This window comes from Haemaphysalis longicornis, unplaced genomic scaffold, assembly GCF_048455015.1.
Source record: "Haemaphysalis longicornis isolate Haplotype H1 unplaced genomic scaffold, Haemaphysalis longicornis Haplotype H1 scaffold_12, whole genome shotgun sequence".
NCBI classification, from domain to species: Eukaryota; Metazoa; Arthropoda; class Arachnida; order Ixodida; family Ixodidae; genus Haemaphysalis; species Haemaphysalis longicornis.
Window position 1 is genome coordinate 63,187,419 of NW_027526225.1, and position 17,413 is coordinate 63,204,831.

General features: G+C 46.6%; 1 protein-coding gene across 4 annotated transcripts in view; it reads left to right on the forward strand.

The window, feature by feature from the left end:
• Positions 1–15,614, forward strand: part of Cpes (Ceramide phosphoethanolamine synthase) — a 99,638-nt gene extending 84,024 nt beyond the window's left edge. For all 4 annotated transcript variants that reach the window (XM_077693396.1, XM_077693394.1, XM_077693395.1 and 1 more), the window contains exons 2-8: positions 1,486–1,868; positions 3,418–3,591; positions 5,864–6,068; positions 8,029–8,183; positions 11,116–11,238; positions 11,818–11,898; positions 13,765–15,614. In XM_077693396.1, the coding sequence (XP_077549522.1) occupies positions 1,542–1,868; positions 3,418–3,591; positions 5,864–6,068; positions 8,029–8,183; positions 11,116–11,238; positions 11,818–11,898; positions 13,765–13,785 (1,086 nt within the window). In that variant the 5' untranslated portion in view covers positions 1,486–1,541 and the 3' untranslated portion in view covers positions 13,786–15,614. The remainder of the gene's footprint in view (positions 1–1,485; positions 1,869–3,417; positions 3,592–5,863; positions 6,069–8,028; positions 8,184–11,115; positions 11,239–11,817; positions 11,899–13,764) is intronic.
• Positions 15,615–17,413: the final 1,799 nt, after the last annotated feature.

The window sequence follows — 17,413 nt, forward strand, 5'->3', positions numbered from 1 at the left end:
TCGTTACAGTTTACGTATGAGCATATTCGCCATTTTGTCCGTTCTTTTGAAAGAATACAGCAGCAATGTGGTAACTCAACAAAGTGGTCGCAGGTCTACCTATTTTGTTGCACGCGGGTAAAGCTTGTGTTTGGTATCACTTGGTTCCTCTTGTCCTGTGGCTGGTGCGGTAAAAGCAGATATGTCTTTGTAACTAAACAGACAATTTATAAAACGTTGACGGGAGAGAGCACAAAAAGTTGCCGTGTGTGTAAAATTTTCATGACGTTCGCTGGGGAATGGGACTTCGCACTCCGTGGCTGCTAATCTTACGGTTAAATGACCCTGTTATAGGAACCCTACAAATGTATTTTTTTGTTTCTTTGACACTGAGACTCGGAGATGCTTTCTCCAGCATGGTGAAAGCAATAAGACGCTCGCATGTTTAAAGACACTGGTCTTTTTTGGGCTACCTAAGCTTGAAAATTTTCGTCTGTCTGTCTGTCTGTCTGTCTGTCTGTCTGTCTGTCTGTCTGTCTGTCTGTCTGTCTGTCTGTCTGTCTGTCTGTCTGTCTGTCTGTCTGTCTGTCTGTCTGTCTGTCTGTCTGTTTCAGCCAGGATCGTTATTAGCTAGGTTTCTGACTCACTAAGTACTGGTGAGTAGGTGATCGCGAGGAAAAGAGCAGTGTAGGGATGAGAAGTGGAAAAGGGAAGGAGAGATATGGAGAATGAGGGAACTAGAGAGTAGAGAGGGGTGAAGATGCAAAAACCTGTGCAGAATAAATAGGAGGAGATGACTGGGAAGGGAATGAAGTAACGGATGCAGGAATGTGAGGGGAATGGGCAGAAGATGGGAGGGAAAGAAGAATTGGGGATGGAGAGGAGGTTAGAGGAGTGTGATGGAGGAGGGAAGGGAGGGGAGAGATAGGGGTAGAAAAGGTGAGGGGAGGGCAGTGGAAGGGGTGGGATCAGGGAGGGGAATAGTGAAGTGGATGTGGACGGGTGGAATGGGTGCAATGGTGAGTGAAATTAGCGAAGGCAGAGGGTGTGGGGGAGGGGAGAGATGAGAGAGTTAAAAGATGAGGGAGAGAGGAGATTGCCAATCATGGAGGAGGGATAAGAATAAGCGATGGTGAGGGAAATAGGATAAGGAGGTTCAGGGGTGTGGAGCACGAGGTTGGGTGGAAGAGGGGCAAGGCATGAGGGGTCAAGGAGAAAACGTGGAAGCAGGTGGTGGATCTGGGGAAGAGGGAGAGGTGAGGGAGGGCCCTCCTTTAGTGCTTGGCTGGGGAGTCGCTCCGAACGACGGGGGTGAGGAAAGGAGAGGAAGAGGCTGCTCTTCGGCAGGTCTCCGTCCTTCTGCTTCCGCTTCAGTTTGGGAACAACGGACGGGGATGGCCTTGAACTTTGAGGCGCTGGCCCTATACGAACGCCAATTGATTGAAAAGTCCGCGGTCGGCGTCAGGTTGTGTATGTGCCGTGTGACACGCGCGTCTTTCCCCGCAGGGCCAGAGAGGAGCCGCGCCTCTCCTCTCGAGCTGGCGGCCGCAGTAGGGGCAGCCATGGCGGCGGCGGCGGGCACGCTGCTCAACGGCGGCAGGGGTCGCGGGGCGGGCGGCGGCGGCGGAGGCGGCGGTGGGGTGGGCAACAAGACGTCGCTGTTCGAGCACCGCGTCACGCTGATGGTGTCCTTCGCGACGCTCATCTACTTCCTGTGGATGGACGTGGCGCTGTACCACCGCATCCAGAGCCTCAACCTGGTCGGGCCCACGCCGGCGCCCGCCCCCTCCAGTCTCTTCTCGCCCTTCACGGGCATCTCCGTCAAGATGATGATGCTCGACCAGGTCAACAACTACATCCACGGGCCCCTCGCCAACCTATTCGATAAGGTGGGCCTGCAGCCGCTGTGGCGAGCGCGAATACAGTCGGCAAAAGTGTTAACAGCAACAAAGAAAGAGGTGCCGACCCTTGCACAGAGCGACAGCTTACGATATGTGCTCCGGCTTCTCAGCATGGCTGTGCGCGTGCGTTGGAACAGCCGCCGGTGAGCGCCGATCACCAACCACAGAAAATGCACCGGAGGCTATTGTAAGATGCAGGCTGGCATTCGCTTCTTTGTTATTGTTAACACTGTTCACGACTGTACACTAGAAACTGAAAGAAGCAACGAACGTATAGACCTTTTCCACTTCTTCGTCCCGGAAGCTGCCGTTTCATCAATGGGCTGTGCTAGCGGCCCTAAAATTGGCGCAGTCGACAGGAATATGTAACTGCGCATGCGCAACACAGCCCAAGACATGTCCTGATCTTATGAAAGATTAACGGATGAAAAGGTTTATAGGAGCTGCTAGATCGACGGGAATTTCTGGTTCACGTATGAAGTCTTCTGGCAGCTGCTGTGTCCGCACGTGCAGATGGTATTTCTATCCCGGATAAAACGTTTTAACAGCAGCGGATGAGCTGGCCCTCCACTGATTTACTTGGTTCGATTGGGCTCGGGGTAGGTTCCTTCTCAATAAGAACACGTGGGCATGTGAGTTTTGGTGGATGATGTGCGCAGATTTTGAAACACCCTGGGCTATTTACTTTCAGAAGTCCAAAATCAAATTTACTTTTACTATCTCACTCGCATCTCTTTTTTTCTCTGTACCTCTTTCTTCATTTTTCTATCGTGAATTTAGATCGGAATGTCGGGCATCATAAACAGTCGAGCAATCAACTTCCGGTCACTTTTTATTTAAATTTGCACTGAATTGTATCTTGTGCATCTCGGAGCCCTTTATTAACTGAGCAAGTAGAATGCCTGCGCCTGTTTGGGTAACGGTCTTTTGTCCTGTGCAGTGAAGCCAAACGAACTGCCGGGTAACCCCACTCGCACGGACCTTAACTCAAGTGTCACCTCTGCTGAACGACCACGCCCTTGTTTAGGCCATGCGGAGTACCACTAAACCGGAGTACACGTGGAGTACATGTGAGACTTGTGGGTCCGCTTTCCCTAGGGGCTTACCAGTCTTCTCCCTTCTATATCACCAATGGACCTTGACGATGTCCCAGGATATATTCGCGTAACCTGAAATATTTTTCGGGTTTGTTATAAGCCGTCGGTAAAACATAACGAGAAAAAGATGCTGCGACCAAACCAAACCCGAGTCATTTTTTCTGCTTTATAAAGCCTAGGAAAATTTCCGGGGGTGTTGACACTGAGATGAGACAGCCCACGTGCACCCCCTGGCTGCGTCCCGTGCCCCAGTCACGCCCCCTTCCCCCACTTGACCTGGAGTCCTCCTGTCTAAAAATAAATTATCGGTCTCTTCCTCTCTCCCAATCTCTCTGTTTCATAAAGCTTGTCACTGTAGAAGCTGTATTTTTCATCACTCTCAGCTGCCACTGAGGCACTGCCTTGACGTGTCGGTATACACCGCTGTTTTGCCGTCGCAGATGACTCGGTTTACGGAGGTGTTCTACTTCATCACGCCTAACATGATCAGCGTGGCCGGCGTGGTGAGCGCCTTCGCCGCCGCCAAGGCGGTCACCGGCGAGAGCCTGGCCATGCAGAGGCTGGGCGTGCTGCTCATGACGCTGCGGACATTCCTCGACGCGCTCGACGGACAGGTACTACATAATGCCGCGAACCCTGTATGGGTTTGTTTGTTTTTACTGCCCGGCCACGCCCGGGTCTGTTATCTGTGTCCCAAGCGAAGCGCGTCTTCCATTCTTTATTTTTTATGCCGCACGGGCTATCGCATTCAGATAAGCAGACTGTTTCGCCCTGACGTCGCTAGCCCAGAATAATCTTCTTTGACCTACAATGTTCTGGATGTAAATCGACGGTTCCAGAAACACTCGCGCCGAAAGATAAAAGCCTGCAGAGCAGACGACGCGGCATTCGAATCACCGACGCTCGCTTGCGCACGTCACTTTTCTGACTACTGCTTCGCCGCATGTACGTATTCTTTGAGTTGTTAGGGGAGCACAAGTTCGCTCCAATAAACTTGTTTTCCTTGAAGACAACTGCGTAGTTTTTGGCTTCGTGATAATATGACAGACGGGTCCTCCAAGTTTATCGTCATCCTCTTTTTGGGGCGAAGCCGCTTAGTGGTTCGGGCTGTTGGCGTCTGCTGTCGTCGTCGTAAGCGTCGTCTCATGTAGTCACGGTACTAAAACACCTGGACACTCGTTTACGCCTCGCGCTGGAACGCTTCGTAACGCGCACTAAACAAACACCGGTACACTCGTTTACTCGCTCTTCAAATACACGACACTTTTACAGCAAAGCTGTATACCTCTACCCCCCAACCGTTTCATCTCCGTTGGAAAAAACGCCAAAGCGCCAGTACACGTACACACTGCAGGCTTCGCCCCTCTCTAGGTTTCACGTTAGTGAAGATGGCCCGGGATTTTTAGAGGCTCGCCTTGTCGTCGAAGCTCGGCGTACCGTCGTAGCGTAGTCCCGTCGTAGCAACGTCCCACGGAGGCTTCGAAAACCAAGCGGTTTATATATATATTCAGAACCGTTCGAAACTCGTGAACCGCTGGCGCTTGTCATACATTTCCCGGTTGTTTAGAGCAAAGAAAACTGCAGATACATTTAAGGCAAAATATACGCAGTTAACCGGCAGCGCCCGCGTTCATTTAGTTCGGAACGCTCGTTGGGTTGGTTTTTACGATAGTAAGCGAAAAAAAGTGGCAGTGCAACGCCGGCACAGGCGGGAGGAAAAGCAAGCACAAAAAGAACAGAACTCGCGCTGGCGTAGCTTCAGGCAGGGGGCGAGCGAGCACTGCGAAGGCGGGAAATTTGAATTCCATTGCGTGGTAGCAGCGAGCGGATAACGGCGCTACAGCCTATTATGGCGAATCACTGCTCTGCACTTCCGACAGCTTTCACATTGAGTGGAACGGCTTTGATTTTTCCTTAGTATCACGATTACTTGTCTGAAGTTTACAGCCTCTATGGCGTCACAGAATCTTGTTTGGGTGATTGATGGCCGCCGACCAAAGCCATCGCCAAAAAACACAGCATTTTCGCGCGTATAACCCGCACCAAAAATGCGAACATTTCAGCGGCAAACTAGGGGTGCGGATAACACGCGAGGTTTTGCCTTCAGTGCACCTTCATGGCAATGCGCGTTGTGCTATGAAGCTCCTACGCAGTAACACTAAGCCTTGCATAGCTCTAGCGAGACCAGTGACACTGCGTGAATTGTCTTTCGCCTTGCAGTCAGTGTATTCTACTATCTGATGTGTTGCTTGAACAGTACCTTTGCTGCAGCCTTTCCTGCATTCAATGTGCGGGCATTACGCGAGGATTTTTTTTTTCTTTTCCGGCGGGCTGAAAGTGGGGGTGACGATTATATGCAGGTGCGGGTTATAGGCGCGAAAATACGGCATAACTGGGCGATTGCAGAGGGGCCCCTAGTTCCGCGTTTGATGTCATCACTTGAATGATAACGTGGAGCTGACACACTGAAAACTGTACTGACCTCTTTTGCGCCACTCTTGCGCGTGTTCCGTCGATGTAACGCGAAATATGAAAGCTTTGTTCATTCAACTTTTCTTGCGTTTTTCGCGGTTAAAAAGCGTATTTCGTGGCTGGAATAGAGTTGAGTGAGTTACCAGACGTTACCATGTGTTAAACGAAACAAAATTTTATTTGGTCTTCATGGCCCCTCCAGCGTCACGAAGCGTTGAAGGTACCACGAAAAGAAACACAAGTTAGGTTCAATTAAAAAACCGCTTTGTCCCAAAACGATGATACTAATTTCGTTTCAAACTTTAAACGAGTAATCACTTTTATTTGAAGGTGAAGCCTTCAGTCAACATCATCATCCGATGGTGAGCAAGTAAGGGGCGCTGACGCCGACTTCCGCGGCGCCATGGCTCGCAGGTGGCACGCTCCCGCATGGGCATCGTGCGGCTCATGTCGGTGCGGCAGACGACCGGCTACATGGTGGACGGCGTGTGCGACACCATCGGCGTCATCGCCTTCCTGGTCGGCTGCTTCGTGCACCTGCGGCGGCGCGTGCTCTCCTCCAAGCACTACCTGCCCATGGTGCAGCAGGAGGGCCCCGCCGACAAGGCCGCGTCCAACGGTGCGTGTAGGCCGACTGTCGTGTTTGTTCTTCCCCCTTCTCTCTCTCTTGCGTGTCAATCCTGAAAAAAAAAAAAAAGAATGTCCCCCGAAAATGGTCGCCCAGATAAAAGTGCCCCGGAAACAATGGTCGTCCAGAAAAAAAAAAATGGCCCGGAAACAATGGCGGCGGAAAATGGTCACGAGGGAAAAAAATTTTGTCCCGGAAAAACTAATGGCTGAAAATGGTCCCCCAGAGAGAGAGAGAGAGAGAGAGAGAGAGAGAGAGAGAGAGAGAGAGAAAAGGGAAACATGCCCCGGACAAAATGACCCCGGGCCATGCAGTAAAAAAAATTCTCCTGACAAAATGGCTCCAAAATAAGAGATAACTGTGCAATACTGAACATTATGGCCAGAAAGGGTGCTACCAGAGGATAACTTGTGAGCGAATTGGTATTCTAGGGCGCCAAGTGCAGCGAGCAAATGATTGCACGTGCATGAGCCAGGATACCACCGCATGTTGTCCTTCTGCCGTAATTCCTTGTATTCTAACTCATACGCTTCCGTTCTTTCATTTCAACGGTCTCCTTTGTTAGGTCCCGCATCAGGATTTTAACAGCTCTTCTCGCTTTGAATGCCGTGCTGTAGTCGAGATCGCGTTGCCGCCTCCACGTGAAACGGAGCGAATTTTTGTTCTTTTGTTTCTAGCAAAAAATATGCAGAAAAGCCGCAATATTAATTTTTTTAATGTATACTGCGCATTTAAAACATCTCTTTGTCACCGCAAGTGCTCCCAACTCTCAGGGCGGATAGGTTACAGCCGGAGTGTCTGCAACAGCGGGTACACACGTAGTAGTGACGCTGTCACATCCTGACGTCATCCGAACATGACGTAAGCACACAGTAATGTCATGCTCGGTGAGTAAGCAATGCCAGCAGGAGGAAATCACGATTGGGTTGGCCTCGCCATTCCGTAGCAGTGCCGCTCCACAGTCGTACTGCGTAATGCTTCGCCACTATGTCTGTCGTGTTGCGGGGGTGCATCCTTTACGGGGGCGTCACGCACGTTGAAAAGCGCGGGCGTTCCACGGTGTCAGCAATTAGCGATAGCCCCGGGCTACAAGAGCCGATGCACAGGTAGAGAAGACGTCACATGATGACGTCATTTGAGCGTGACGTAAGCATGCAGTTGTGCTATGCTCAGTGAGGAGGCGGTGTCAGCAGGAGGGCATCACGCTTCGCTACGTGATTCCGCCGCTCTTCGTGATGCTTCGCCACTACATAAGTCTTACTGCGGGGGTGCACCCTTTACAGGCACATTATGTACGTTGAAGCGCCGGCGTTTTACGGAGCTCGCCTAACGTCTTGCCGCTCTGGTATCTTTGGCGCGCCTTTTTTCGTGAGCGTCACGCATTTGCGGTTTAACCTAGCCATTGAGTAGGCCCACAGCGACGTATACCCGCCACAGGTTATGCGGGCACGTGGTGCTTCATCGTGGTATACGGGGTCGTCTGGAGGTGCACTCTTCGAAGGGTGCGTGGCGCTGTTCCGCCGTAGCCACGTGGTTGCACAGTGGAAGCCCTGAGAGACGAACTCGCTCGCGTTCGGCTTCACCGCGATCAGATCTGTACTGGTCGCGTTTAAGTCTACTTACGCTGTATTCCAACGCCGTATTCATGAGTCATACACATTTCTGGCATGCCCGTTGCGTTAAACCAGGGTGACTTTGGCTATACTGCAATGCCTCGCAATAACAAAATCGCTTCGTCCAAGCTCGCCTTACTCGAAGTTTTTTTAAAGGCCCTCATTAGAGTGCAGAGAGAGCAAATCGCCCCTTTGGACGAAGTGCAGCTGATTACGAAAATCGTTTCCTGTTTCGAGGGCTTCGATATGGCGAAATTTTACTGGGGCATTTCCTAGACTGTAGACCTTATCTGGTCGTCAGCAGCGATTTTTTTTGTTGTTGTTGCTTCGCGTCGCAGGTGGTTCCACATTTGCGGTGGTCCAGCACCCGGTCAAACGGGTGCTCGTCGTGATGCTCTGCTTTGGTGCTCAACTGGCAATCGGCTGCTTCTTCTGGGACCGCTATATTAACGAATACCACGTGCTTCTCGAGCTACCAGGCCCTGGAAAAGAGGTAAGCTTGATGCCCACGAAAAGGCTGACTTGGCAGTGCACTTATGCACGCTTAGTTGTGGTGGACAAGGCACCGTAGCTTCTCACTAGATCTGGAGCATTAGTTGACTGACATTAGCCTTCTAGTGATCCCAAGCACTGCGTGGTCTTTTTGGGACTGATTACGAAAGCCGTGTACGTAACAGATTCTCTGCATGATGCCAATGTTTTGACAAGGGGCTTGTCTTTTTTCTCGTAACCTTTAGCTTTGACACGGCGTAGTTTATAGGCCATTTATGCGATGATGCCATATTGGTTAAACTAGAAAAGAATACAAAGCAGCTGTCTCTTTGGAATCTCTTAGAAGGCAGTATAAACGTTAGGGTCACCAGGGTCCCCAGGTTCATCTATAATGAAAAATGCCTCTTTTCTGTACAGTTCTTCAGTGAACTCAGTTCATCTTTTTGTGGCAACGTTTGCTTCTTTGTAAAGTAACTTTCCACGGTGGTTCAGTTTTACCAGTGGTGCACTAATATTAGAGCAAAGTTTCTAATAACACTTGTGTTATCATTTTTCGTGGCTACACACATCATATCAAACTTAAGCCACATCAAAATTATGTCGCAGCAGGATGTGACACCACACAAAAACTAGAAATGGTGTTTTCGTGCCAGAAGGGACACAATTTTCTATTATGGTGTCACTCAGGTGATTCGCTCGCTTTTTAAATTTAGAGGCTATGCCAGGCAACATACATCTACCAGGAAGGTTCTGGGGTTGGACTGATAAATGCTACGCAGTTGGAATACTTGCGGATTAAGCTGACCTTTAAATGATGGCTGTCGATGGCTAATGGTGCCCCATATACCACATCATGCTAACATTTTGCCTGTCACATGTCCAGCTCTGCTGACTAAAATTTATTCACTGTGTTCAGCTTGTATTGATTGATGCTCTTTCTTCTTACTTACTGCATCTTGACTTCTTAAGCAGGTGGAGTTCTAATTAAATAGATTCTACATCATAATTGTGAACAGTGTATAAACGTGAAAAAAGTGTGTTTCTTACTCTATATGTAATTGTGTGCCGCAAACTGCAGTAAGCAACTTTTAAGGTTCACGGATACTCACAATTGTCAGTTACTCAAAAAGAGGTGCTCATTTTATTCCAGCGTCCATCAGAGGTAAGTTTAAATAAAACTGTAAGTACGACGCTGGCACGTGTCTCTGCGAACCAGCTAAAGTATCACCTCTCAATGAAATACCCTCTTTTTTTACCTGCAGTACATAATGCGAAACACGCAAGCTTCAGTGGTGTTATAATTGTTCAGAACACACTGAAAAAGTGTCTTATCGGCCCTCTCATTTCGTGTGATTTTTTCTTGGGACCTGAGCTTTGGTATCCCATTCATCTTGCTCAGAACTGCCATTTTTATAAGATTTTTAATGTGCTTTGCATGTGTAACATTACTCCCACGTTACAGCAGAGTAAGTAGAACCGACAGAAGAAATAGATGTTGTATTTGTTCTTCTGTGTGATGGCAGAAAATGTGTTGAAATGGCATCGTAGAAGCCACTTCAACCAGTATATACCAGTATCCACGTCAAAACCCTAAAATAGACAGCCACAGCAGCGTTCCACAAAAAAAACCGAGTATAATACCAATGCCATGCTCAAGAAGCTGATCACTGCTACTCACGCCTTCGAGGTTCTTCATACACCCAGCCGACTTCTTCTGGTACCTAACATAACGAGGCAAAAGTTAGTGCCAACAAACGCAAAGGAATATTGTTGTTAACCCAGTGATGCTATGATGCTAATCTACCATTTCGTGCATATTTCTGCAGAGGTCACAGAGACGCACATACTGCTTTCAACCTCCGAGATACAATGTCATTTACCTGTCTTTCAAGTGGATAGATACGAACGTACGATAAAAAACGGCTATTTTAGCATATCGCTTTTCTATACTGCCATATCTAAAATGTTTGCGAGGGCGTGAAAACTTTCGCTGAATTTATTCTTTTACGAAAGTTTGTCAAAGGCCAGTTGAAGCTAAATATTTCTTGAAATGCTTGTGCTTCATAGGGTACTGCAAGAAAAACCACTTGAATTGAGCAATAATCAAAGGCAAAAGCCTCATTTGTCTTAACATGGAACGATCTTGGCATCGACACGAGCGGAACAAAATATATATGGTACACAAGATATCACCAGACCGAATGAAGGCTAGAAGCGAACCAAAGCGCGCCAGTTGTGTCCAAATTTAATTATTCATATTTATTAATGCTGTGTGTTCGAGATTTCGGCACTTGTTAACGATCCCCAGGTGGTCAAAATTAATCTGGAGCCCTTCACTACGGCGCGCCTCATCGCCTGTGTTGCGTCTGCGCGTTAAACCTCACAATCAATCAATCAATCAATCAATCAATCAATCAATCAATCAATCATTAGCGATTGGTAATGAAGATTAGCAAAATGAATCAAGGTCGATTAAGATGGAATAAGGTTGGTGAAAATTAAGATGTATTAATGATGAATTAGGGTTGGCCCTGGAGATGAGTAAGTTGAGATTAAGGTGGATTAAGATAGATTAAGGTAAGGATTATGGTGGATTAAGATGGATTAGGGTGGGTGTAAGTGGACCACGACAAAAGCAATGAATTGGAAAAATAGCATTTCTGCTGTGTCACATACCAGGCAGATGTGTATATAAAAGGTACTCGTGACAACAGTACAGCTGGAACCAGAATTGCCTCGTCAATGATGGACGTGAATAAAGTAGCGCAAGGATTTTACGTTCAAAGCTTGTATGCAAACTTAAGTTCCCTGGGACTTGTTCTGTAATAAGGTGTTTAGTGAGTTACTTATCCCTTAGAATAGTAGTGCTCCTGGTGTGAAAAGTTCGTGGTTTATATGTTGTCTTATATGTGCCTTATATGTTGCACTTGCAGGCTGCGCAAACGGAGGTGCTGCGTTCTTCCATGATGTGGATCATTATGTGGTTCTGGCGCGTTTCGAATTCTCACGCGCTCACACATATGTTCCTCTTCGCAATCTTCATCAATCGGATGTGGGTGAGTGTGATGCAAAGCTTACTACAGCATAAACATTTATATCCATACATCCATATCCATACATTCATACATCCGAATGATGTTTAGATATAGACAGAAATAAGGGTTGGCAGTCAAGAATGCCAAGGAAAGCAAAGGGGAATGCGATTGGTCATTTGTTATCATTGAAACAGATGCAGATTTTTTGAAAGAGAAAGGAAGTGGATCTGTTTCAACGATAATAAATGACCTATCGCATTCTCCCCTTAGCTTTCCTTGGCATTCTTGACTGCCAACCCTATTCAACGAGCCCTTCATTTCCCAGTCTGATACATTCAAGCACACATGTAAATCTATGAGAGATCAAGTAATTAAGTCAATCTTTTAACTGTTGTAGTTAAGGCTCTGCAATGGTTCATTTCGCAACAATGACACAACTTATTTGAGTTAGCGTGCTATATGACCTACAGCGGCTACCAGGCAAGGAGCACTGTTGTTCACTTACATATGACTTCTAAAGTAAAATTACTGTGGGAACAAATGGCACCCCGAGGTATACCTGTGAATGCTTAGCACTTCTTCTGGCAATTTCTATTCCAGGAGTTCCTGCTGTGGATTCAATACATTGGCTTTGCGGTGCTTGGGACGCTGGTCGTCTTCACAGAATTCCACCTCAGGACCGTACGTGCACTCATACTTTCTTATACTTTCACGAAACAAACCAAAAATTTGTGAGACATGGCATTCCTGCTTAGTTTGCATGATTAAAATAAGCAGTCCAGTCAGCAGCGTTTTATAGTGTCAGTCGATTGAATTGAACATTTAATGAAAAGTCATCAGCATTTAACATGATGTATGTGTGCATGTAACATGTGGAATTGCTGATTTCTGCATTGACATATATGTATTGACATGTTTGTGTTGACAATACATATATATATTATCATATATATGTAATAAAAGAAGAAAGAATAAGCATAAAAGCTGCATTACAGGGAGTAACTGGTTAATATAACCAATACATATTTAGTTCACAGAATATTATAAAGTCAATTATGCTCTGCTTTGTTTGCATTACTGCTTAGTCCTCACTGTTATCATTTTTTTGAACCATCAATTTAGTTACTCTCAGTGCCTTACATGTATAAAAAATAAAATAAAAGATTCAGGTAATGGTCATTTGAATGACTAAAAGGACCCAGGAAGACAACTACAAGGTGGTGATTGATTGCATTCAATTTCAGAGTATGGGTTGTTGGAAGTGTTGTAGCTGCATAAAAGAGGCCTGTATGCTTCATGTGTAATATGTAAACAATTTATAAAGACAGCTTTTCAAAACGGATGACAATACCACCACTACATGCAATGCAACATCGCTGTCGGTTGGGGGACTGGATGGTTATTGTAGTTCATGAGAAAGATGCCAGATGGTGCCACTTTTCTGTCAGAACCCCTGAGGCTGTCGCATCTTTTCCAAAAGCCATCAACTTTATCTCGCAGAGAAATGAAATTCTCTACTGCTGCTACTGAGTTATACTTTGGAATTAAACCAAACCTTTGTGTCGGTGGTATTCACTGAAAAGTTTAGCTCTCAATTTCTTCGCTTGGCTACACTGGAAACAGCCACGGACATGGCGCGGCTTGTGCCACTGCGCCTGCATGCCACAGAAAAAAAAAAAAACGCATGTGTGTCGGCTCCGTTTCAACCCGATTCTCAATGGTGGTGTCAACAGAGATGTTATTAATCGCACTCGCGTTAGAGTCGAGGCATTATACTTTGCGTTCGGTGGAACGTCCACCATAACTCGTGTGCTTAGCATGGTTAAGTACCGTCATCCCGCGAAGGCCAATGTAACCAGTGATGGCGCATGGTTGCCTGCATGCGTGCCTCGCCAGTGAATACAACCTATAGCTCATCCCTTTGATGGCTTCCAGAAACAATATTACTACGAGTTCTTGCTCACCTCTTGACAGCGGGAACCTTGATTTGGTACCCTGGACTCCACACCTGTGTGATAGAAAAAAGCAATCATGTGGTGTCATTGAATGCAGGATAGTTGTTGAATGTTGAATGCAGGGTACTAACTGTGGCAGGAATGTATTGCCCCATGAATGGCTGCAGATACCAGACCCTTTCTTCCTCAATAAGATTTCTTGGGTCCTCTTAATTAATGTTGATTTGTATGACAAGTACACAAAAGGGCAACATGATCTTCAATTTGAGAACAGCAAATCTTGTCCCAATCATTGTACCACAAAAGGAAGGACTTGATATAAGCATTGGAGTGTGGTTGTTTTGCTTTTGGAGAATAGACGAAACAGTTCAAACTATTACGTCATGTAATTACTATTCACAGGGACCATTTTTTGCACAGCAGAACGAACTAATATCTGCAAGGTGTGGGAACTGTCAGAAGTTTACGGGTTCCACTGTGCATGAATTAGAGTGCGAGCCTTCATAGACATACTATATGCTCAGTTCATTTTCAGTGTTTACTTGGACTCGCTACTGAAACTTGCCTCTCCGTTGTTCCCACATTTTTGCAGGTGCGCAACTACCTCTTATGAAGACGCCAACAGCAGCACCCAGGAGGGAAGCAGTTCAATAAGACAGCCCAGCCGCCAATCGTTTTGTGATACGCCTCATATCCACTCATCGTGGACGCAAAAAATGCTAGTCGGACGTTCTCGTCACCTTCGCACCCGACCCTCTCTGCCCGCGCCCTCCACATCGCCTAAGTGCAGCATCGAGCCAGGCACCACCATCGCCGCATGCCCGGACAATTAAGACCTGGGAAGCCCCGTGACGCTCCGCCAATTCCTTCGACCGCTTCTCGTGACTTGATCGAACGCGGTCCCCCTCTGCCACTACTGCTGGCAAGCTGTGAAACAGCAATTGCGCACGCCTATTTTCTTTTTTGTTTCTCTATCGCTATACTATAGCCTCCGGGATCATCGCACCTCTCAGCTGTCTTGGTGCTTCCTTTATCCTTCCCTTATTTTGCCCTGTCCACTGGGATATGCTCCTAATGGTACCTAACTTTATTCGTAGTTTTAACGTCTTTCTCCTACCAAAACGCTTATTATGCCGGTGACTTCCAGGACACCGTGTTATTTGTCTGCGTCATGCCATTCGTTCCTGCTGTACCATTTATGCGTTAACTCTCTGCGTCCCGCTCTTAGTTCGCACCTCGCGATAAGACCCTTTTACTGTACAATTTACGCCGACTTTTCCATCTCGATCCACCGACGTGTTGCAGCTGGCTTTGTGTCGCTGCCTGCCCAGAAAAGCTGTGTACTACATCGTTATGTTTGAAGTCGCTCTAGAATTGATTTGGTGCCTTTGGTGAAATCACGCAGAGGGTTGCTCCATTTGTGAATGTTCTTGACAGCATTCTGGCTGCACCTACCTAACAGCAGTGAGCACAGTTCGGTGCCTTTAGGGCTACCAAGATACTAATCAGCCACGTAAGTTGTAGGGAACGGGCTTAACTGCAACCACGTGTATGGAGGGGGATAGGCAGGTTCCTTCTGCCTCTGAAAGTCGAAGAAAACTATGCATCACTGGGCAAAGGTGTTGGCCATGCAATGTGCCAAGTCCTTTCTCTTACAGCATGTTGAACAAGCCCTGCAGTGGCTACTCGAGTCTCACTTATGACACTGCTTGCCGGATAAGCAGCGAATGCCTTTGTGTGATTGAGTGGTGGCGGCTTGTTTTTCTGACGTTACATGTGACCCCCAGTAGAGGGCAGTCTGTGAGAATAGAAGCTAAAACTGCGTAGCAATCGTTTTACACGTTATTCACATATCAAAAGGTGAGAACAGCGGCGGAAACAGCACTAGACCTTTGTTTCATCCCCAGCTGCAAACAGCTACCATGCCTATAAGGTCCTAGCCGTCTCGAAAAAGCCGAAGTTTCCTGCGCTCCGCCGGAACTCGCCGTACGAAAATAAAACAACCCAACGAAAAATCTATTAATCTATGCAGCTGTCGACATTCATTGTGATATGAGCGTGATGTGTTACTTCAAAGTAGAACGATACGGATGAATCCACATGTACCGGGCTAACGTGTATACGGAAATGTATTTATGGTGATTGTATTGTCCATGTCCCCTACTATAGTGCCATTGTTATCCATGCAAAGTGGTTTCAGTGAAACTTTGTCATGTTGACGATGTACAAATGATTGTGGAAAGATGTTTTTAAAACGTTTGGAGAAACGAATGCGTTTGTCTCTAGGCACCTTGAGTAGGAAGGTCTCAGTGATCTATTGTTATATGTGGGGCACATCTCCTCAGAGTGTCAGATATCAAAGTAGCATGTTAGATAGTGTTGTATGCTCATAGTTTACTAATTAAAAAAAAGCTTATTTTCATATTCCGCGCACCCTCAAAACTGATTTCATATTGCATTTAGCAAAACTCATTTCCATAATTCTTGATTAGTGTCAGTTTATGATACGGTGTCATTTAAAGATATCGACCTGAACGCACACACACTCAAACAGATCTAATGAAGGCTGTTGACATTGGGAATGAAGGTTAGAACAACCTATTAGAAGGGAATTGCGAAAGCACTAATAAAGGGCGCAGGGAAAAGCACTACAAAATCGCACACCAACCTATATTGAATACTCGCTCATATTATAAAAATCACTGATCGCAGTCGAAAGTGCATGCAGAAATTTCACAAGCTCAAGAACTGCGATTTCATGCTGCGACCAGTATTTCTTCCTGCAAATTAGAACCCCTTTTCGTCTCAAAGGACATTGATGTTGCTCAATTTTACTTTCTCAGTTACAAAAATGAAGCCTGGATTTTAGGAAAGACATTAATAAGAACTCCATTTCTTTGCAGTTGGAAACTTTCGAAATTTCACCACATTTTTACCCCCTGAATTCCAAAAACGCTTACGCTGAAAAACAAAGCACTCCAGCTATGATATACATCCCACATGGTAGGGACACAGATTACTATTTTGACCAACTGAAAGTCCTCACCGTTTCGAAGTCTCGCACACAGGGGTGCTTTGCGTCTTCCACCTACTTCAGAAAAAGTCGTCGTGGCCATGAATTGAACCCATCACTGTGTATGGCAGCGCAACACAGAAGTTGTGAATTTTACTGCATGAGAAGAAATCTCCTCATTTGGGCAGAACAAGTTACTCATTTTCTTGTGGTCTTTTCGAAATTTGACTGGGCATAAAGCAGAAAAATTTAAGGATAAAGGCCCTGGAAATATGAACAAATGTTTCTCAGCCAACACGTGAAATCGACTCTGACTTCAGATTTTAAGTGTGTGTGAATTAGATTTTTAGAGACGATAGTCTTTCTTGGGCTACTTAAATGCAGAAATTTTCGTCTGTCTGTATGTCTGTCTGTGACTCTACTCAGCCATCCGGCCAAAGCAAAGAACAGGTGGCCAAAGGGAAACAGAAACTGCGCAATGGTCTTATATACCCACAGCCAAATCTAAACGTTTAAGTCTGGTGACAACGTTCATACTTGTCAACATTGTTGAACAAGAACAAGACATTACGTAAATATAAGGCAGGAAGTCAATACATGAGTGATATTTGCAGTGTTCCTTTATTAAAAAATTCATGGATGCTTGGTTGTTGCAATAGCAAATAAAATACTACGTCAACCGCAGAAAACCGTCGGCTACTGTTGCCCGCACTACCTGGCGGCATTTAAGAAAATCAAACGGCAACAGCAACGAAAGGTTCCATTAGATAGGTTCCACGTTCCGCTTGGAACGCTCGTGGAGTAGGGCAACGTGGTTTTATAAACGTTGCAGTAGTGTGCCTCGATTCAGGCGCGCCTCTGCCGTACAGCAGCGCTGGCATCGAGGCGCTTGACTTGAGGCAGTGGAATGCGGTAAATTTAAATTGATTTGAGCAAACCTCTAGCGTGTTCATCTTGGGAGGAACGAGACGGGAGAGGAACAGCACGAGAGGTGAGCGGGAAAGCGAAGGGAGGCGTTTACTTGGCAAAGGCACCAGTCGACTATTGTCTTGCGTCGACATTTGCAACGAAAGGAGCAGACATGCGGCCAATTTTCCGTCGCTGCCTTGTCAACCACCGTTGTACCTGGGATCCCCACTAGTCACTAACACTGCAAGCTTCACTGTGCAGCCGATGAAGACTTGCACTTTGTATTTCTGTGCAGTATGGAACAGCAGAGGGTAGTACA